The sequence below is a fragment of the Corvus cornix genome, chromosome 7, assembly GCF_000738735.6.
Source record: "Corvus cornix cornix isolate S_Up_H32 chromosome 7, ASM73873v5, whole genome shotgun sequence".
NCBI lineage: Eukaryota > Metazoa > Chordata > Aves > Passeriformes > Corvidae > Corvus > Corvus cornix.
In genome coordinates, this window is record NC_046337.1 from 36963792 (window position 1) to 36984404 (window position 20613).

General features: G+C 51.3%; 3 protein-coding genes across 7 annotated transcripts in view; all 3 read left to right on the plus strand.

Moving 5' to 3' along the window:
- Positions 1–3384: 3384 nt before the first annotated feature.
- Positions 3385–10984, plus strand: LOC104694548 (putative methyltransferase DDB_G0268948). 4 transcript variants are annotated; one of them, XM_039555385.1, is made up of 8 exons: positions 3520–3599; positions 4612–4740; positions 5009–5169; positions 6090–6303; positions 6936–7036; positions 7162–7299; positions 7821–7957; positions 9869–10984. In XM_039555385.1, exons 2-7 carry the CDS (start codon positions 4630–4632, stop codon positions 7909–7911), a joined length of 816 nt encoding a protein of 271 aa, XP_039411319.1. In that variant the 5' UTR covers positions 3520–3599; positions 4612–4629; the 3' UTR covers positions 7912–7957; positions 9869–10984. The 4 variants fall into 4 exon arrangements, with proteins under 4 accessions (XP_039411321.1, XP_039411319.1, XP_039411318.1 ...); XM_039555384.1 differs by lacking the exon at positions 9869–10984 and adding an exon at positions 8076–8245; XM_039555387.1 differs by lacking the exon at positions 9869–10984 and having other exon boundaries at positions 3385–3599; positions 7821–8245.
- A 2152-nt stretch (positions 10985–13136) lies between these two features.
- Positions 13137–14834, plus strand: LOC104694550 (interferon lambda-3-like). The gene is made up of 5 exons (XM_010407863.2): positions 13137–13560; positions 13829–13891; positions 14031–14174; positions 14276–14347; positions 14457–14834. The coding sequence occupies exons 1-5, from the start codon at positions 13399–13401 to the stop codon at positions 14565–14567; spliced, it is 552 nt and encodes a 183-aa protein (XP_010406165.1). The 5' UTR covers positions 13137–13398; the 3' UTR covers positions 14568–14834.
- Positions 14835–16738: 1904 nt separating this feature from the next.
- UBE2F (ubiquitin conjugating enzyme E2 F (putative)) overlaps positions 16739–20613 on the plus strand; it is a 54442-nt gene continuing 50567 nt past the window's right edge. The window contains exons 1-2 of one of the 2 annotated variants that reach the window (XM_019291004.3): positions 16739–16863; positions 18589–18722. In XM_019291004.3, coding sequence (XP_019146549.1) covers positions 18605–18722 — 118 coding nt within the window. In that variant the 5' untranslated portion in view covers positions 16739–16863; positions 18589–18604. The remainder of the gene's footprint in view (positions 16864–18588; positions 18723–20613) is intronic. The other variant, XM_010407864.4, reaches the window with a different exon arrangement.

Below are 20613 nucleotides of genomic sequence, written 5' to 3' on the forward strand. Positions count from 1 at the left end.
TTCTGCATCCTTCCAAACCTTCCTGTACCCTTTTGTCTTCTGCAGCATCTTTCCCTGCTCTTTTGCATCCTCACGTGCCCGCCTCCGTCCCACGGCATCCTCCTGCACATCCTGCATCCTTCTGCATCCTCACACATCCTTCCACACCCTGCTGCACCCTCTTGCACCTTCTGCACCTCCTGCACCCTCCTCAATGCCCCATTGCATTTGCGGCCTCCAGCCCTCGTTCCCCCACTGGAACAGACCATCACTGGCCATCACAACATGGCCAGAAACAAAAAATCCCCCTTTTCCAACCCTCTGCACCACTGTGCTTCCAGGCGTGTTCCCACTTGGCTTTTGGGACACAGGGCTGTGATCCTGGGAGCTGCAATGGGAAATGGGCAGGGGGTGATGGACTCGGCTGTCTCCTGGTGCAGAGCCTTTTGAGGAAGACGAGAAGAGCCTAAAATATTACTCCCTTCTCCTTTTTTTCTCCCTGTCTTACATTCCTATCACATGCCTGGCTGGGACCCCAAGAAGGAAAAGCTTAAACGCTGAATTAAAATGGTCCTGGGTGTTGTTTAATCACCACAGCTTTGTTTGCATTTCAGAGCAGCCCATCAGGCATCAGCCAGACCCAGAGCAACTGCTCTGAGTCTGGTTTGGCCACGCACATCCCCAAGAGTTACTTAATTTTAGTACAGCGGCTTCCTGACGCCACCGGACCTTTTGCTTATGCCAGCAGATATAATAATATCAGCTACTACATCCTCGTGCCCAGTGAGTGCGTGCAAGGAAAGGTGAAATAAGATTATTTTGAGCTCACATTTCTCTCCTTCTTTTTATTCCAGAATTGTTAATTCATCAGCAGTGGATCCGGCCCCTGCGTGGGAAATGGGAGATGCCAGGTTGCTCTGCCACAGATTCTCAGGTGACTTCTAAATTTCATTTAATTCGCTGGTCCCACAACCAGATTTCCCATCTTCCTTAATTAAAAGGTGAAACGGTGGGAGAAGGACTTGCTGTTATTGTTTCTGGAAGCCCCCAGTGCTGGGCTTTGCTCTCCGTGTTCCCAGCTCCCGCCCGCGCTATTCATCAATCATACCATCAGGAAGGATTTATGGCCGGATGAGCCGAGGGGCGAGGCAGGACTGCAAAGCCAAGGGCGCTCTCCTCTGCAGGCTTCCTCCTCTGCCCTTGAGCGTGTCCCTGCCTCCCTTTGTTTCCCCTCCAGCCTTTTGTGTGCTGGAGCACGACAATCACCAGCCACTGCCGGCTGCGATTGCAAGGATCCGCCAATTGCACGGCACGGATGCACTTCCCCAAAATAGTCAGTGCTGCAGGAATTCCCTTCTCCCTCTCCTCTCCGGCTGACCATCTAGGTCTCTTCATCTGGGCTTTCTTTTGACACAAGCAGTGATTGCAAATGCCAGGGATAGCCCGATCCCAGCTGAGATCTTGAGGCACAGCTCTAACACATCGACTGAGACATCCTTGATTTGTGGATAGCTCTCTTCCCTACAAGGAGCTTTATCCATACCCCACTGCTTTTAAGCCAAGAGAATTATGTTCTTCATTAATTTAAAGTCTGAGCCCTCTAGGTTTAAAAAGATCCTTGAAGAAATACCAACTATTTCCCAATCCCTTTATTCTTCGTTGTGATAATAAATCTTGCTCCTTTTCCATCAGAGAACAAATAACCAGAGGAGAGTCTCCCGAGAGCTAAAGCCTTCATGGGATCTTAAAATCAAATCAAGTTTTCCGTAAGGTAAGAGAAATATGACTGGCTTCTCCAGGGGATCCTGGGGATGGGGAGGGGGACCCCAGCCCACCCAGCCTTTTGGGTATCCTCCCTCCCGTGTGGTCCAGCAAAGAGATTCTAAGTCTATCAAAGCTGAAATGAAATTTAAAATAATAAAATTTGTAAATTAAATGTAGCTGGGTAATGGTGCTATTTGCCTCCTCTTCCTTTAGTTCCAAGCAATCCATCCACAGGGAAACCCTTTGTTGAAAAATACCAAGTGACACAGGAGGACTGGCAGGCATCTCCTTTGGCTTTTTTCCCCCCTAAAATAGATTATTTTTTTCAGTTTTAGTAAACTTCAGAGTGAGATGCATTCCCAGTGAAGGTCTATTAATCCAGGACCCTGCTATATAATTCAAATCCATGGGGCCTGAAGGTTTGCGGAACAAATCGGGAAGACCTTAGGGCACTTTGGCATTCCTTAAAGCCTTTGGATGTAATAAGTGGGCAGGGAGGGATGATGGACAGTGTTTGGTCCTCTGTGCCTGGTGTTCAAACCCACATCTGGCCTAAGGCTCAGCAACCCGAAGATCAAGGAAACCAATTTACTGCTGCATAGTGCAGGGCCATCAGAGAGCAGCTGTCCCTTGGGGAGGACAATAGACTTGGAGTAGGGAAGTAGGGAGTCAAAGGCAGCTGAATCCAGTGTGCCAAAGGTTGGGAGAGCTTAGGAAAGGCTTGGTGCCATTTGCAGCCTATGCCTGGCTGGTGTTTTGTTTTCCTGCAGGTGTTTGGTGTCAGCTGTAGCCGGAAGATCCCCAGTTAAACATCACCCGTGCATTGCCCATGAGAGCAGCCCAGGGACCACAGAGTTCGGACCAGGGCAGGTGACTGAGGCCTGGGACACCATCCCTTCCTGCCTGCAGTCATGCTCTCAGCAAAATACAGCCAAAATGGGGGTGTCCAAACCCCAAAGAGCTGGGTTATGAAAACACAGGGGCATTTGGTGATTGCATAGTGTTTTCTCTTGGTGCAGGCACACCCCTGCACGGTTAAGCAGCAGGTGGCCCAAATAAAACATTTGGGACACAAGCCCAGGACCTCCAACCCATGCTTTGATTTAGCAAACTGCTTCAAGCTGGCCCCTGTCTTCAGTCCTTGAGTAAGTTCACTGCTTTCTCTTAAAATTAGGAGTGGCTTAAAGTCTGTGCTAATTAGCATGGACCTTTGACTCCTGTGCAAAGTACAAACTGAAGGGACTGTGCTTCCAGCAAACCACGGCTCCGTTGGCCTCAGCTGCATGGATTTAACACTACTCTCCTGAGGGAGGGGTGAAATCCTGCCCCAAATCAGGGCAAACTGCTTAGTTCTGAAATACCACCATTCTGAGCTCTTTAAGTTCTGTTGCTGGGGGCTCCTGCTGCATTTTCTCTTTCTGCTGGATTTCAGCACAGACAGAGCTCTGTAGGCATAGCTTTAGCTGCCTGCAGCATTTGAACTCTGTTCTGCTACCTTGCAGCATCTTCTGGGCTCTGCATCTGCTTCCTGAGATGTGGAGGCTGCCGAGCACTCCCAGGATCCGTAGGCATTTTGAAAGCTGTAATTAGTAACCACAGAGCTGTGTGAAGGCCAAGGCTCGGCTCTGGGGCTCCAGGATGTCGGTGGGATTGAGCCTCCTGAACTTGCCTTCTGGATTTTGCCCCCCGACACCGCCCCGGCTGGGCAGGAGGAGCAGCGGGGCTGCGCTGCCGAGGCGGGCGGTACTGGGGGCGGCGTTGGCCGTTCCTCGCTTTCCCCCGCCTTCCCCTTCGTCCCGGCCCCGCAGCTCTGGACTGGGAGGTGCTGGGAGCCGCTGTTGCGGGTGCTGCCGACGGTAAGGAGCGGGGGTGGCTGCGGGGAGAAGGGTCCTCTGAGCACACGGAAAGCACTGGGAGGATCCCTCCAGGCAGCGCTTTGGCAGCGCTGCTGTTCCCTGCTGCGAGCTCCAGCCCTGAGCTGGTTGAGCATCTCTTCCTGCATGAAGGCAAAATAATCCTTGATCTCCGATGTATTTGTGCTCGATAAACTCGCTGCCCTTGAGCCCTCTGCCCACCTCGCTCGCTGCCGGCACACGAGCGGGTGTCCTTCCCCGGGAAAGGGGGCACGGAGCCCTCCTAGCAGTGCTCGCGGTGGGCCCCGGGAGCTGCCGCCGCCTCGGCCGGCGCCTGCTCGGGCACCGACACAAACAGGATGCGGCCGGGAGCGTTCCGGCGCGCCGTGATGAGCCCGGGCTCCGCGCCGGGAGCGCCGTGCCCGGAGAGCTGCCGTGGCTCCCCGGGGCTGAGCTGTGCGGAGGCCGAAGGGCTCCGCTCGCCTCCACGCGTGGTGATGGGCTCGGTGGGGCGAGAGACTTTGAGTGGCTCCTGGGTGAGAAGGGCCGAAAACCAGCAGATGGTTCAGAAAGCGCAAGGTGGAGTTGGGATTGTGTTGCTAATACTAAAACACGTATTTCCTTAAAACAAAAAAACCCCTGTTCTGCTGGTAGTTTTCAGCTTCGCTGCTCGGTCACCACCAAATTCACAGATATTCCAGCAATGGTGATTTACTTGAGAAAACACCCGGGTGGGTGGGGGAAGCAAAGGAGTTAAACACTCCTTATGGAGTGTGTAAAAAAAACCTGGAAAGCTTTTCCTGTCGGACGCCGCTGGTTTGTTCCTGGTATTAGCTCAGGGCTGTGGGAGGGATTCTTGGAGAGCAGGTTCACGCTCCCTTGCTGAAGCCTCACGGGCAAAGTCCTCTCCGGGGCCCTGCGGGGAACTGAAGGCTTCAGTGCCTGCGGTCACGGGCTAAGGAAGCGGCAGGAGTTCTGTGTCGTGTGACATCCCCGGCTTGCTGCCTCCTGCCAGGTGCCAGGTCAGCCAAGCATGGCCACCCAGATGTTCGAGGGCAGACAGCATGCGGTCGTCTACCAGAAATACAGGTTTGCGCCAGGCAAAGAGTTGCAGCAGGCCATCCTCTCCTACATGCAGGAAAAGGTGAGTGCGGTATGGCCAGGCTGTAGGAAAAATCCAAGGAGTATTTAATTGTGGGTGGCAGTGTTTACAAGCTGGGAGTGTCGCCTTGGTTGGTGCCTCAGGGAAAGATAAATCAGCAGGGCTCAAAGGCCACATGGGGGCCAAGAAGAGGCTTTCTGCAGGTTCTGCCATGCCAAGGCTGTTCCTGAGCGGGTGCTGGGGAAGGAATGGGGTAAAAGAACAGGAACTGGGTGGCTGCTCACTGAGACACATCTACTCCTCCCTGCAGAAGGTGATCCCTGCAGAGCTGGCGGTGGATGTTGGCTGTGGGTCTGGACAAGGCACCCACTTCCTTGGGGAGCACTTCAAGAAGGTGGTGGGGACGGACATCAGCGAAGCGCAGATCCAGGAGGCCAAGGACACGCCCTGCATGCCCAACATCTCCTACCTGTGAGTGTCAGGAGGGCACGCTCAGCTGAAGGCAAAATTGGGGTCCTCACATGGAGATGGTGGTTTGTGAGTAGGACTGTTGCAAGAGCCAGTTGGCACCAAAGATTTCATTTGATGGAATTCCTGGTGTGAATAGGCATTATCCTAGACTTCCAGCAGCCATGGTCTTGCATCCCAAACCATCAAAAAAATACTCCCTGACTTCATGTCCTACTCTGTAATTCCCATATTCACCCTGAACCGTGCTGTAAATCAAATCCCTCCTGATGGGAGAGAATATTTTTGAAGTCCTTGCAAGGAGTTCCAAAAGATAAACTGAGACTTTTCCTGGCGTTTCAGAGCTGCCAGATAGTTGTTTATTAAGTCTTATCAGAGAAACAGAGCCACCAGCGTGACCCAGGTTCAACACAGAGCACAGAAAGCAGGAGAGAAGTCCGATTATCAAGATTTACACAGCCTTTTAAAGATAATTTAACCAATGGTTACTAAAAACTTATATTATTTTTACTTTTCTACCAATTATTCAGTAACATGGCCAGGAACTGTGGAATTCTGTGTCCAATCATCCCAGTTTACTTTTACTGCAGAATATGGAGTAGTAAAAGAAGAAGAAGAAGGTTTGGAGAACAACAACAATCCTCCATTTTGATGTTTTTTGCTCTTATCTATTTGCTACAAAGAGAAGCCCAAAACCTCTAAATTTTTCAGCCTGTGACAATCTTACACAGTAGTCTATCACCTAATTCACACCACTGTATTTTCTAGTTCTTGTCTGATTGTAGGCAGTTTTTTCCAAGGTTGGAGGTCAAAACAGTGTTGTTCAGGGGGGTAAGAACCCTTAAAAACAGGCAGAGAAATATTCTTGGCACTCTGGGTTCCTACACCATATCGCACGTGGCTTTTTCCCTTGCTCCTTGCAGTGTGTGCCCTGCAGAGGAGCTGCCATTCCAGGATGCCTCTGTGGATGTCCTGACTTCATTCACGGCCGCGCACTGGTTTGATATTGCCAAGTTCATGAGGGAGGCCGAGCGGGTGGTGAAGCCGGGCGGCTGCGTGGCCCTCAGCACCTACACCGTGGACATGAGCCTGCGCTATGGAGACTGCTCCGAAAAGCTCACCAAAGTCTTCAGGGAGGTGAGCTGGGAAAACCTCAGGATGGGGGAGATGTGTAGCACTTGGATGCAGAGAGAAAAGCAGTGGGACTGAGGGGGTATGGCAAGACGAATCCTAATGCAGGATGGGGAAGAAGGATGAGTAAATGCAGGGATAAGGCTGAGGCAGGATTTAGAGGTTCCCACACAGGGCTGGCTGGATCATGAGGAGAGACCAATGAGGACTGACAGGGCAGACTCTGGTGGGGGTGAGAAGGGTGCCAGAGCAGATTTGGGGGCTGGTATTGTCCAAGAGACTTTTCCTGTTGCCCTGATCACAGTGAAAAGAATGGGAAGTAGAAACTGTTGGGAAGAGGTCTTTTGTTTAGTAATCTTTTGTGACAAAGGGTGTTTTAACAATTGGATAAAAGGAGACTTTCCACTATGAGTAAGAGCTGTGTAGGGAGGACAGGACCTTTATTTCTATAATAGGATCCTTGAATTCTTGACACTAAGCAAGATGTATTGTAAGATGTTGGTGTATTTTAATGCAACAAGTAGTTTTTAAAAAAAGGACACATATGAATGTATCAGATGTAGGCCCAAACCTGAGTTAAGTGGCAGTTGAGAACTTCACGTGGTTTTGTGTTTGTTTTTAATACACTGTCTTTACAGTGCTGGGACACGATTTTAAAATACGCACATAATAGACTAAAATATGTCTTGGAAGACTACAAAGAGATCTTTGAGGCCCTGCCATTCCCAGACAAGAAGAGGTGAGCAGAACCACCTCTGATGGTGCCAGATACTTTATTCACCACTATGTCAACCTGTTGTCCGTGCTCCCCTGCCTTTGAGATTCAACTTGCAAATGCTCCTTTCTTCCCCGTGTCTCTTGTAGAATCACTGATATCTATGACCAAATTCCCATGACTGTTGAGGGTGTGGTTGGTTACATGGAGTCTGCCTCTCCATATCAAACCTTTATGAAGAATGACCCTAAAGCTGCAACGTCCCTCCTCCAAGAGACTGAAAAGAGGTGAGGAAACCGCTTGGGAAAACAAGCAGGATCTAGAGGACCTGTCCTATACAGTGCATGCAGAGGGAGGTTGTGCAGGCCCCTTCAAAGCTGCAAGTGAGTGTGCAGGGATGTGCTCCCTCCTTTCCCCCAGGGGTGGATACTTGTCAGGGGTTAAACAGCAGATCCTTAAATTTTAAGTCTATGTAGCTGTAGGATGTGCTTGCACTGATGAATCCAGGAAACCTCTGACATGAGACTATCTTGAGTTGCTTTACCTTGCTTCAGCTAGCAAAGGGCATGAAAAATACTGGTGGTTGCATCTTCACCCATCTGTTTCAGCCCCAACAAGGGCCTGCTGGGAAGGGGAGGCATCCAGCTCACTTATTCACTGACCAGAACAACCCTTGTGCAGCAGTTGGAAACATTTGCCATCCCCACCTCTGTGCTGTGGTTGGAAAAGACCTGTCTGTGGTTGTGGGTGTTGCTCAGGTGGGAGCTGTCTGGGCAGGGTGAGACCCTTCCTCTGCTTCTCCTTTCAGGATGCTGGAGACGATGGGAGTTTCTTCTCGTGAGACCCCAGTGGAGTTCTGGGTGAGGCATGTCTGCGTGCTGGGGTGCAAGGGGTGCTGAGAGAGTAAACTCTTCTCCTGATATGGTGCTACAATGGAGGGAGAAGGTGGGCTATCTCCTAAAACCCTGCTTGTAACCGCTCGTATTCCTTGGGAAGATTGGTGCTGATTTTGGTGATTGAAATTTTGGTCTGTGGAAAGCAGATGGGATTTTATGCCCCTCAGGTTCCTGTCCACCTTGGTCCTGCAGTCTGCCCAGTGCTGCTCTCTTGGCACTGGAAGGGTCCTGTTTTGGACTGCTGGTCTGATAATATGGGGAAGAGATTCACAGCTGAGAAGCTCACTGCATTTCTTACACCATTAATAACAATTAAAAATCAAGCTGAGAAAATGTTGCCTGTGGCTCCTGTTTTACAAAGAGGCTGTGGAGCACCCACTGGGCTGGAAAGAACTGTGCTACATTGGCTGTCCTGATGCCCTCAGTGCCCTTCTGCTCCATGGGGAAGGTGGGTTCTGGGTAGGAAAGGGCCATTGACCCCTTTCCCTGCCCCTGAGTGAGGACCTGGGCACTGTCTTTGAAGGCTGCCCTGGAAAGGGGCTGTTCTCACCCACAATGTGCCCCCATCCCTGGTGCCTTGCTGGCTGGTGTAGGTGTGTCAGCACCTTTCCTGCCCCAGGACTGCCTTGGCCCTAGTGAGGCCCCTCAGCACAGCTCAGGAGCCTTTATGGGATCACTGCTGAAGGAGAGCAGGTTTGTGCCCCTATCACCCACCCATGCTGCAAAGGGAAGATTAGAGGCTGCATTTTGGGGAGGGGCAAGGGGGCTGGGCACACCCTGGCACGGGTCACCTCGTGTTTGCTTTCTGGCTATTTCAGGTCCAGGCCCAGCCATTGCATGGATCTTTCCCTTTCCTGTAATTCCTGTCCTTGGCAAGAAAGCTTCCCTGAAACCATGGGAAGGGCTGTGCCCTCACTCTGTTCTACGTCAGTGCATTCTTAAGAAAGGCAAAGTGCCATCTCTCTTCCCTGCCCAAGAGAGTGCACCTGAAGGGGGCTGGAGGTACTTCTGCTGAGGTCCTGGGCTCTCAGGGTCCTGACTGAGCTCCCCTCAGCTTCCCAGGGTGGGGAGCAAAGGCTTTGCCCCTACTGTGTCCCCCAGGAGGGTGATGGGGTCTCAGGAGGACATCTATGGCGTGGGAAGCCCATCATGGCTGGGAGGCTGATCTCTCTGTCCATGGCCATCTGCTGGAGCAGCAATACTGGATCAAGCCCTGCTGTCACTGGCTGAGGGGCTGCTCCAGGTGCAGGTGGGGTATGAGCCAGCAGCAGCCATCAGGCCTTCCTTGGTGGGTGAGAGTGAGGGGTCTCTCCTGCCCGGGACAGCACGGGGTGACACCACTGCTGTGATGCTGAGGGCCTGTCTGGCTGCCTGGGCCGGGGAAGCCCCAGCTCTGCTGGCAGGGCTGGTCCCTGTGAGGTGCATCCCCCACAGGCATTCCAGGGTAAGGAGGGGTCCCCCAAGAGGAGACATCCTGTGTCTCTACAGTGCTGGCAAAAAGGCTCTGGGGAAGAAGTGTTTGTGTTTTTTCCTCACTTTAAGTTTAAAACAAGTTTGAATCTGCTTGCTAATTACGTCTGTAATTTAAATTAAAAGTCTTCCCCTCCCTGCACCGGAATGGTGCAGTGGGTGCCCGGCCATGAGGTAACGCCAGGGATTGCATCACCACCGTGCACGGTGTTGCAGCAGAGCCCTCGAGGTGGCTGCTGCAGCTCACGCATGCTGGGCGGTGCTGAAGGGTTCTGGGGGATGGAGTGGGGCTGGGCGACCTTGGTGGCACTGGCATCCTGGGCTGGCAGGGACAGGTCCAGTGATGACTGATGAGCAGAGCCCACCTGATGTCCCCTGTCCCAGCACCACTGGGCCATGGGCAGGACTCCCACATGTCACCTGGAGGTTTTATTTTTAAAGCTGGCTGTTTTGGGGCACACTTTCTGTTCTTTCTGTCTTCTTTACCCAGAGTAGTCAGTTTAGCAGGAGTCACTTCCTCCCAGACGGGCCCACTGGGGTCAGGAGCCATCTGGGCTCATCCTTACTCACTCCAGTGGCTTGGCTTGTGGCGAACGGCTTTCCCACGCTTGTGACACGAAGGAGCCAATGAGTCACCACAGAGCGATTGCCTCACCCAGTGCTGATGCCAGCCCCATCCACAGTCAGGTTTCACTTTTGTTCTCGCACCTGGAAATCCCACACACCTGGAATTTCTTGCTCCAAGCAAGCTCGAGTGGCTCCAGCCTTCAGGCTGGGTGAACCTGAGGAAGGTGCTCCATCATCGCCATCTGAGCTGCTCTCGGGGCACAGCACCATTGGCAGCTGGGACTGGAATGACTGTGGGTCCCCAGTGCCCTGCAGACTCTGCTGGGCACAGTGGGATGTCCCCAGCCTGTGCTGGCTTTGGGGAACTCTCCGCTGCCAGGGTGGGAGCTGGCACTGGCACGGTTTGGAGGAGCTGTGGCGAACGCAGCCATGCTTTGCTGGCTGGGCTATGGTGGAGCGTGACATCGCTGTGCAAGGCGTGCGCCAAAGCCCGCGATGGCAGGACCCCATCCTAGGCACCTGGGGGCTCGGCTATGGCTGGGGGTGGCACAAATACCTGAGCAAGGCCCCCAGGAGAGATCCTCATCCCTCCATCCCAGCCGCCATGAGTGCTGGGGGCTGCGCTCACAGCCCGGCTTCGCCCCGCAGCTTTCGCTTTTCTTTGGTGCCTCTGAATTTCCTTTTGCATGTGTGAAGAGATGAGGTTTCGCTTTACTTCTCCAAACAGAAATGACACCTGGGAGACAAAAGCCACAGTGATGGGAAACAGGAGCCAAAGCTGTCCCATGAGGATGTGGTGCTGCTCGGTGACCCGGCGGGTGGCCCGAAAGTGTCTCGGCAGGGATTGGGGGTGTGGGACAGTGGGTGGTGGTGGATCACCCCTCTTTCACTGGGGGCCACGTTTATTTTACATCTGTTGGGATTTTCTGCTAAGGTGCCCTCTATTCCAACTGAGCTGTGCCTGTTGGGATGACAGAAGTGGAGTTACTTATGCTGGTTTGGACTTGTATTTCACAATTAAATTGAACATGAACTTTGTTGTGTTGAATAAAAATTAATCTTCTGTGGGTTTCTTCAGTGGGAGGGAAAGGAAAGACAGATCCCTTGTTCTGTTCACCAAGAGGGCGGACAAGGGACCCCAGCACACGCCAGGCTCAGGCTTTTAATTACTGACCTCACCTAACCTGCTGCTGTGAGGGAGGCTGGCATGAGTGCCTGGGTGGCAGCCTGGTCCAGTGGCCACACCATGACTTGAAAACCTAACGCCCACCACACTCTGGGGCTTTAGCACCACATTTTGCTGTCCTGGCTCTTCTCCAAGCTGTGTCTGTGCTTTGGACAAAGTGGAATGAACCCACTCTCATTTTCATCTCCACCATGGTTTTCCAGGAAAGACCTGAGCCCTCTGGGATGCTGCTGGAGTAGGGGAAGGGCTCAGGAAGGGCTGGATGGACCCTGTGAGTCAACAGCTAGTCCTATTCAACCTCTTCATTAATGATCTGGATGATGAGGCACAGGGGACTCTCTCTGTACCAAGTTCAGTGGTGACACCAAACTGGGAGAAGTGGATGACCCAGCTGTGTCATGGTGCTGCTGTCCACAGGAACCTCAACAAGCTGGAGAAATGGGCTGATGGGAACCTCAGAAGCTCAGCAAGGGGAAGGGCAAAGTCCCGCACCTGAGGAGGAACAGCCCCATGCACCGGGACATGCTGGGGCTGCCCGGATAGAAACAAGCACGGCAGAAAAGGACCTGGGGGTTCTGGTGGGCACCAGGTTAAACATGAGCCAGGAAGGTATCCTGGTGGGAAAGAAGGTGAATAGTATCCAGGGCTGCACTGGGGGGAGTGTTTCTAGAAGGCTGAGGAAGGCGCTTCCTCCCCTCTTCTCAGCATTGGTGAGGCCACCCCTGAAGTGCTAGGTCCAATTTTGGCCTCCTCAGTGGGAAAGAGATGTGGCAGGGACTGGAAGGAGTCCAGTCAAGTTCATGAAGATGAGGGACAGGAACATCTCTGGTATGAGGAAAGGCTGAGAGAGGAGCCTTGGGGGCTCTTGGTGGTGCTTAATGACAGCACAGCACAAGCTGAACCAGGGGAAGTCCATCTGAACACAAGAAAAACAGAGAGGTCATGAAGTGTCCACTCCATCCTTGGAGGTACTCAGAATTGGTCACCGTCCTGGGCAACCTGTGCCAGCTGATCCTGCCAGAGCAAGGGTTGGATTGGATGATGTCAAGAGGTCCCAGCCCACCTCCATGACCACATCCATGCCACTCTGCTCACCCGCAGGTGTACCTTTACACATGCTTACACAAGAACTTTTCTGCTTTTCTTGGACTCTTTCAAATCCGCCCCTTAGTTCCAAATATGAATATTAAAAATTGGTTCCTCCTGGAGTGTTCTGTGGCCACTGTGCAAGGCCCTGCAAAGTGCACTTATGCCTGTTACTTCTTACTGTCTTTGCTTCTTAGATCCAGGTATTGCCCTAATCTTTTATATTTAATGCTTGATGAATGTGTGAGACTAAAAGCACAGCAGCCACCACAGGAGGTTCCTTTGAGGGAAGGACAGTGTGCCGAACCATTCTGTCAGCAGAGGGATGTCAATACACCCTGTCTGTGTCTCCAGGCTAAACAGGGAGGAAACCCCAGCCAGCTCCAGTGGCTTGTAGGGTGGCAGCCTTGCTCATCCACATCTCCCTCCACAACTGTGTGTCCCACCAGGAAAACTTAAGGTGGAAGTGCTTCTGCTTTCACCTTTTTCCCTGCTTTGGTGGTGAGCCTAGTTCCTCAGGATAACACAGACATAAAGCTCATGCCTGCAGCCTGGACTGTGCAGTGCCCCCTCCCCAACATGGCCTTTCCCACGGGGAAACTGAGGCATGAACTCCTGCTGCCACTCAGGAGGCACCAAAGCCCTCCTGTTCCCCCGGAACCTGCTGTCCTCAGGTGTCTCCTGCAGCTTTCAGCGTGGGGTGGGGCTGGGTCATGCTGGTGTCCCCCCCATTTGTCAGCCACTCAGCCTGACAGCAGCGTCCCCCCCAGCCCCCTCGCAGGGTGTGTGTGCTGGAAGCAGCCTGAGCATCCTCCAGCATCCCAGGTGGAGGCAGAGCAGGCAGCAGGGCTGGAGGCAGCAGTGCAGGTAACAGAGCGGAGATTCCCTCCATCACTTTCATTTTCTTGTTTCCAGCTCTACCAGCGCTGGGTTTTCCTATGAATATGAAAGCACCACGCAGGAATAAAAAGCTGGAGATGGAGCAGCAAGGCAGCCACAGTGAGCAAGGTGAAGCAGCTCCACGTCTGAACAAGCCACCCGTGGCACCTGTCAGGCACCTCTGCATCAGAAATTTAGCGAATCCTGCCTGGAGTCCTCCGGTTCATCCTCTCTGGCATCTGGCACCGCAGCCTCCTCACCCATCGTAATCCATCGCTGACTGTCAAGCTCTCCTTGACAAAATGTTGTGCCTCAGCCTCACCCCACTGCTCGTGCTGGTGCTGGGGGTCAGCCTGGGGGCTGCCTTTCCCCATGACACCCTGAGGAAGGGCTGCAGGCTGTCCAAGTACCAGAACATTGCACCCGAGGAACAGAAGGCTGTGGACAAGATGAGAAAAGAGTTTGTGAGTACTGCTGGCAACAGGGGACAGTGGGGTGGCGGGGGGCAAGGGAGAGGGGATGCTGAATTCAAGACCTGAGTGACAAAGGTGCATGTTTTCTGCAGCAGTTTGGGGATGAGTAAGATGTTTTCCAAGGGTGTCTGGGGACATGAAGGATGCTGGGCCAAATTTTGTCCTGGTTTCAAACTCGTCAAAGCTGGCCAGGGTTGTACAACATTGCCAGAAGTCACGATGCGCGTTTTTCAGTCTCTTTCTTGGTTTATGCCTGCAGGTGAACAACCACAAATGCAACACCAGGCTCTTCCACCGGAAATGGAATGCAGTAGACTTGCCGGTACGTGTGAAGTGATGCTGTAAGAAGGGGGCACACCTCTCCTGTCGCCCGGTCCCCTGAACCCCCGGGCAGGTCCTCGAGACCCCCATCTGCCAGCCCTGGTGCTTCGGGTCCCTAACCAGGACACTCCCGCCCACAGATGTCCGACCGAGTGGTGCTGGTGACGGCCGAGCTGAACCTCACCACCGCCATGCTGGAGCTCCCCGCTGTGCCCAGCTTCGCCGAGGTGCGCCGGCGGCCCCTGGACTTCTTCACCCAGGCGCGGGAGGATGTGCGGGGCTGTGTGAGTGCCTCCCCCAAAGCCCTGCCCCGGGCCAGCTCAGCGGCCCCGCTGCTGGCGGCCGCGCCGCGGGGCTGCTCCTTAGCCAGCCGCTCTCCTTGCAGGTGGATCCTTCGCATCAGCCCTCGGGCAGACTGAGGCACTGGCTGCACAAGCTGCAAGCGGCCATGCGGGCGGTAAGTCAGGCCAGCGGGGTGACGGCTCCCGGCGTGTCAGCGAGCGCACGGCTGCGGGGCCCGCAGCAGCCCCACTTCAGTGCTGACCCGCCCTTTCTCCCCGCCGCAGGACAGCACCGAGAGCACCGAGAGCACGGCCTGCCTGAGGGCCACCACCATCCTGCACGCCCTACAAGTGCTGGACAACCTGCGGTGCGCGGCCCTCCAGGAAAAGTGCTGAAGTGCCCTGAATGCCAGCCCACGGCACCGCCCCCACGGGAGGGCCGGGAGAAACGCCCGCGCTGTACCTCCTATTGAACCCTTTTCCTCACTTACGCGAACTCCGGAAACTTTTTTTTTTATTATTTTTCTTAGTCTTTTAAATTATTGGCTCGGGAGAAGGCAAAGTAATGCCCTTCCTGAAAAAACGTGAAAATGCGTATTTATAGGATGCCTTTGCTTTTCTGGTTCTCAAAATGTTTTTAAGGAAATCTATTTTTTTACCTGCTATTTATTAAAGACTATATTATGCATACTTGCCTGTGTAAACTATTTTCTTACGTGCTATTTAGTGTGAAAACTAAAGTAGCTACCGTAAGCAGGTAAGCTGCCATCACATGTTTTTACTATGCCTTTCTGCAGTACCACAGCACAGGTATCGCCTGCACATCCTTGCCAAGGACATTGCCCGAAAGGAACCTCATTGCGTTTAATCTGGGGAGAGGAGAAAAAGCCTGGATGCTGGGTTTTTTGGAGGGCTTTAATAGATTCTGTCGCTTGGCTATGCCCCAGGTGCTACCCATGTGCTGCCATCTAATGTCAGGGGCAGCAGCCGAGGCAATGAAAACCCGTCCAGAGGGAAACGCCCTTGGGCGAGTATCGCCCAAGGGCAGGGAAACCCGCGGAGGCGTGTTTGGAATTCCCGACGGATGCGGGGGTTTGGTTAGGAGGCGCAGCTCATCTCTCAAAAAACCAGGCTGCAGGAACGCTTTGCCTCTGTGACTTTGGGCTCCCAGGAACGGGCAGATGCCATCACTGCCTGCTCTGGGACCCCACCTCCTGGCCCTGCTCCCAGTTTCACCCATCGCTTTCGAAGGCTTGCAAGAAATCCCCCTCTGGAACCTGTGTACAGCCAACATCTGTGGGGGGAGCTTGTTTTCAGAACATTTCTGTCCAAACCTGCTGTGCTGTGTTATCCAAGCAATACATGGATCTGGAGAGAGAAGCCTGAGGAGGGACAAAAAGGCTCTAAGCAGCAGTTCCGTGCTGGTTTAACTAGATTCCAGTAAGCTAAATTCCTGTTTCTTTTTGGGGGAGGGGTAGTGGGATCACTGCAGTGAATGCTTAGGATGCAGTGAGTATTTCAGTAGCTGTCTGCCAAACTTCCCTTGTGTCAGGTCTCCAGCTTTGCCTTATCACACCTTCTAACCTGAATGCTGCTCTAATGGCTAAGTTTCGGTTCCCTTATTTAGTGGAAGCTACCAAATGGAAGAACTTAAGTTTATGCACCTATTTTACGGATGGGAGGGCTGATACTACATAATTGTGAAAATTTCTGAAGTTTTTGGTCAGTCTAGTTATGACACCTCAGTATTCACCCTCCACTACTAAACGCACACTTACAATCATTTTTTACAGAGATTCCATCTGATGGACTTGTGCTTCCATATGACTAATTATTTCATCTGATTGACTATTGCATATTGATATTAGTGACATATTGATTATTAATATTGACTATTCTGTCTGATTCACTAGTCCTCCAATCATCTGCTGCTGGAATGTACGAAATAGTTGATTAATTTAAGCAGGCACTAAGGCAAACGCTGCAGCCTGGTTAAGCTCTGCTCCTGAAATCACCTTGGCAATTGTTTTTTTGCCTCCCTCTTGGTGTGTTGCTATTTGCCATAGACTCAGCGTAATTTATATTGCAGCTGAATCACCCCCATTTCCATAGCAGTGTCAGGAGACAGTAAAAGAATGGAATTTATTGGGAATGGCTGGCCAGGAATGTAGTGGGCTCACCATCCCCGAAGGTGTTTAAGGAACGGCTGGATGCGGCACTCGGTGCCGTAGTCTGGTTGACACGTTGGAAATCCGGCAAAGGTTGGACTCGGTGGTCTCAGAGGTCTTTCCTAACCTTAATGATTCTGCGATTCCGTTTACAAAAGGTGCGAAAATTAGGCCTGGGGACAGATGACTCAAACGACATCAATTTCCCTCAGGCTCTGCAAGACCCCGCTGCTGCTGACGGAGCGCCCCAATATGGCGGCGTTGCCTGAGGGGGGCCCCTCAGGGCCAGCCCCAACATGGCGCCGCCCTCCCGGCGGCAAACGCCCTCCCCGCCACCGCGCCAAACTCTCGCGAGAGCTCAGCGGGGACACTTCCCGGCCCCGCCTGGACTCTCGCGAGATCCCCGCTGAGGGAGGAGGAAGAGGAGGAAGGAGAAGGAAGGAGGAGCCGCCACCGCCGCTCCTCCCGGGCCGGCGCCGGGGATGGTGTTGGCCGCGGCAGCCGGGCCCTGACGCCCCGCTCAGGTACGTCCGGACTGGCTCCCTTCCCTCAGTCCCCGGCTCGCGCCTGGCCGCTCCCGGTGTCTCCACATCTGCCGACCCGCCAGGCCTCGGCTCCCGGTGGGGTCCCCGGCCCCACTTCCCCGCGATCCCCTTGCCTTGCAGAGGGGCTTCTCTGGCCCCCGCTATTTCCCCTCCCGGAGGAGCGGGAGAATTCCGGGACTCTTGCTCCCTTCCGTAGAAATAAGCGCAGCACCTCTCCCTTGCTTCTCTGTCTCTCTGATAAAGCTTTACCTGCGATTTGTGAGTGCTTTCTTGCTGTGTTCCATTAGAGTTTGGGATATAGCCGAAGCCTATAATTTCTTTTCCAGGCTGGTCACGCTTGTCTTGGGTTTCCTGGTTTTTTAGGATAAGCTGTAAAGGTGTCTAGGCGTTTAGTGCCCACCGAAGTTGAATTTATTTAGAATGAGCACCTAAAAGGTGGGGCTTTTCTTGACGGGAGAGCTGGTGTGCGGTTTACAGGGGGTTTTTTCTCTCTCTTTTTTTTTTTTTTGCATTTATGGCCGCGTTCATTACTTTTCAGACCCCCTACTCCCCTCTTCCTTTTTTTTTTTTTTTTTTTAAAGCAGCTGTCGTTTTTTCCTTCTTCAGGGAAAAACGGACTGTTTTGTTCTGCTTATTCTTTTTTTCTCTGGGATAAAACCTACGGTTTGTTTCAGTTGAGCGAGCTGGATTTTACATTTACCCTGAACTTTACTTTTGTGTTTAAACATACATCTTGAAGCTGACACACGCATTACTTGCCAGCTTCAGGGAGCTTGACCTTGTTGTAAATCTCACCAGAGTTTCCTACTGTTAGGGACTCTTGTGAAATAAATGTTTTCCTTTCTTTGTTGCTCACTTTTCTGTTAAGTTCTTCTCAACATCCAAGTAAAGATTATACCCTGGCTTTTTGCATTTTTCCCCCCCTTTATTTGGTTGAATTAATTCATATGACTAAAAGAATAATCATTTCTCCTACCATTTTAGTGGCTGGGGGCCTGAAGGGTTTGGATTTTGTCAGCATTGTGTTGGTTTTAGGCAATGTTAGAGAAGGAGGAGTTGCCTTCAACTGGGAGTAGTGTCAAAACGTATTAAGCTATGGCAGACTGGATGTTTTGGTTTCATGACTTTGGCATTCTGACCACCTTTTACTGTAATTAATTTATCTGTGCAGTTATCTTCTAGAGTGGATGGCTGGCACAGCAAAAGTGTCTTTCCATTTCAGCCTCTGTGTGTAGGGTTTTTGCCCTGTGAGGAGTTCTCGCTGTGCAGCTGTGTAGATAATTGCACTGTTCGCAGCTTCAGTCCCTCTCCTGTGCCATTGGAGCTGTCCCAAAGCTCACTTCCTAGTGTTTGAGAGTTGTTCCAGTAATCCCTCTCCTTTCTCCTTTTTATTTATTTTTTTTCTTTTGGCCAGCCAAGAGGCGGCTGTGAATGTTGTCAGCCTGACCTTTCTCCAGAAAACTGAATTTCCTCTTGGCATAATGCACTGAAACTCCCTCAGTATTCACTGCTCAAACAAGCTCATTCCTCAGGTGCCGTGGGCCATCCTCACCTTCAGTCACAGCCCTGTTACCCGTGTGCAGCAGTTCTGTGTTGATGATGGTACTTCACTCCTTGTTCAACAAACAAACCGTGACTTGTTTTGCTCCTCCCCCCTCGCCGGGGGCTTTTGGTGACTGTCCGTGCTGTCGCGTTGTGTTCCAGGTGGGAAGCAGCAGTAATGCTAACTCTGGCAAGCAAGCTGAAGCGGGATGATGGTGTCAGAGGCCCCCGTGCATCCAACCCAGCGTCTGACTCCACTCGGAGAGTGTCTGTCCGGGATAAGTTACTCGTTAAAGGTGAAGGAATATATTGAAATATTTTGGGATTTACTGGGTTGGGGTATGTTGCCAGTAAACAGCACTAAATTGCATATAAATTCCCACAAGAGTTCTTCAAATGGCTTGTGACTTTGCTTGGGATTACTAGTGTAGTGTATTGACCTACATCTCATCTCCAGCAGCTTGTTGCCTATAGGACACTTACTTTTATTGAATAATGAAAATCAAAGCAAGTGTCCTCCTTACTCTGCTGAAAATCAGTCCATCATCAATTAAAACATGATAAAAAATTGCCACATAAGTGTAACTAAACTTGGAGGAGGAGGCCTTGATAGGAATGTAGTTTTTGAGCAAAACTGTAACTGCCTGTCACAGGAAAGACCATCCTGAAAGTAACAACAGCATTTTGGTGGAATTTAATGGCACAGGTCAGAGGCAGCACCCTTTAAAAAGCTTAAAAAAGCAATGCAGAGAGAGATTTTTGTAGGGATGGAGTCACTAGAAGTTGAGTATGAAGTTGTGAATAATAAACCAGTGATTGTACCTGTTTTAGGAAGGTTGCTGTAGGTTTTTACCAGCTGGTGGGAAAAAAAAAAAGCCCCAAACCTACTTTATGGCAGTTGTGAGTAAATGGGGTAGTTCATGAGACAATAATTAATTATAGTTAAATCAGGGACAGCTCTTTCTTGCACTTGAATTTTTTTTTTGTAACATAGATAATACTATATTTAAAAATCCATAGATGCTGACAGCTTGCAGTTACTATGGCTTAAAGTCAGGTTCACTCCCTCTGGTAATAGCTGAGTGTTAGTGGCAAGGAATGTGTTGTTCAGGTTGATGTTTCTGCTGAAAATGACCAGTAGCAAATACACTGCTGTTGATGTGTCAGCTGCCACTATAGGGATTCATGCCAGTCAAAGGAAATCCACAATTCCTGGTCTTGTTTCAAAATGATTTGAGACCAACGCAGGTGTAATTGCCTGACTGATAGTACCTAACTAGCACTGCATATGGTGTTTTCCCAAATGGGGGTAAATTCTGTCAGGTATCTGGAGCAAGGTGTCACTGCAGGTGCTGCTGCCTCAGTGCACTGGGAGGGACTAGACTGTAGGAATGTTGTATCTGCAATTTTCTCTCTGTATTGTTGTAAGGACAGGGAATTTTTCTATGCTGTAAGTTGTGATTGTGATCGCTCTTACACTTCCAGTTTGGAAATCCTCATTTAACTCCAGTTCTGACGGGGGGAAAGATTCAGGCAGGAGAAATAAGCTCTTTAACCAGACTAAGCTACAAAGCCAAATTACTAAATATATATAATCTGAGATTTTCCCTAACCTACAGGTATAGACTTGAGGGGAAGATAGCAGTGTAAAATAAACACCCTTCACGTGAGATGCCAAAGAAATGTTACTCTGCCCTTAGAACAATCACGTTTTTCAAACCCATACCCGAGTCTGCAGGAGAGGAAGAGAATGTAAGCTACAGAAAATTAGTATTGACATTGTAATTGTTGTGGTTGTTAGCAAACCAGCACACACTAAGTATTGAACAGTCCCAGACTGACAAACGTTAAAAGCAGGTCAGCACTCACATGGCTTTGACAAGCATTGAGTGCTGGATCCTGATCTGATTGTGCATGGAAGTTGTACCCCTGCTCTGAAATGAGTGGTTTAGGTCACTTAGAGTCACTACCAAAGGTGTTGGTGAAAATCTGCCCTAATACAAATTTGCAAAAGCACAACAAAGGTTGGTGGCAAGGTTTGTGCTACTGCTTACTGCATGGATAATACATATAAAGGAAAATCAAATTAGAATCAGTTTAGAATCATATATGCAGAGGCTGGAATGAAAAGAGAGTAAGGGGGGAAAAGTTAAAGGAGACACTTCGTTGAGTCAGGGGGTTCAGAAT

Bases quoted from the DNA above. Each gene is read 5' to 3' on its own strand.
- LOC104694548 (XM_039555387.1), top strand. From the start codon at position 4,630: ATGGCCACCCAGATGTTCGAGGGCAGACAGCATGCGGTCGTCTACCAG. The intron at 5,170-6,089 runs GTGAGTGTCAGG...TGCTCCTTGCAG, and splicing joins ATGCCCAACATCTCCTACCT to TGTGTGCCCTGCAGAGGAGC. The intron at 6,304-6,935 runs GTGAGCTGGGAA...CTGTCTTTACAG, and splicing joins TCACCAAAGTCTTCAGGGAG to TGCTGGGACACGATTTTAAA.
- LOC104694550 (XM_010407863.2), top strand. From the start codon at position 13,399: ATGTTGTGCCTCAGCCTCACCCCACTGCTCGTGCTGGTGCTGGGGGTC. The intron at 13,892-14,030 runs GTACGTGTGAAG...TCCCGCCCACAG, and splicing joins GGAATGCAGTAGACTTGCCG to ATGTCCGACCGAGTGGTGCT. The intron at 14,348-14,456 runs GTAAGTCAGGCC...TCCCCGCCGCAG, and splicing joins TGCAAGCGGCCATGCGGGCG to GACAGCACCGAGAGCACCGA.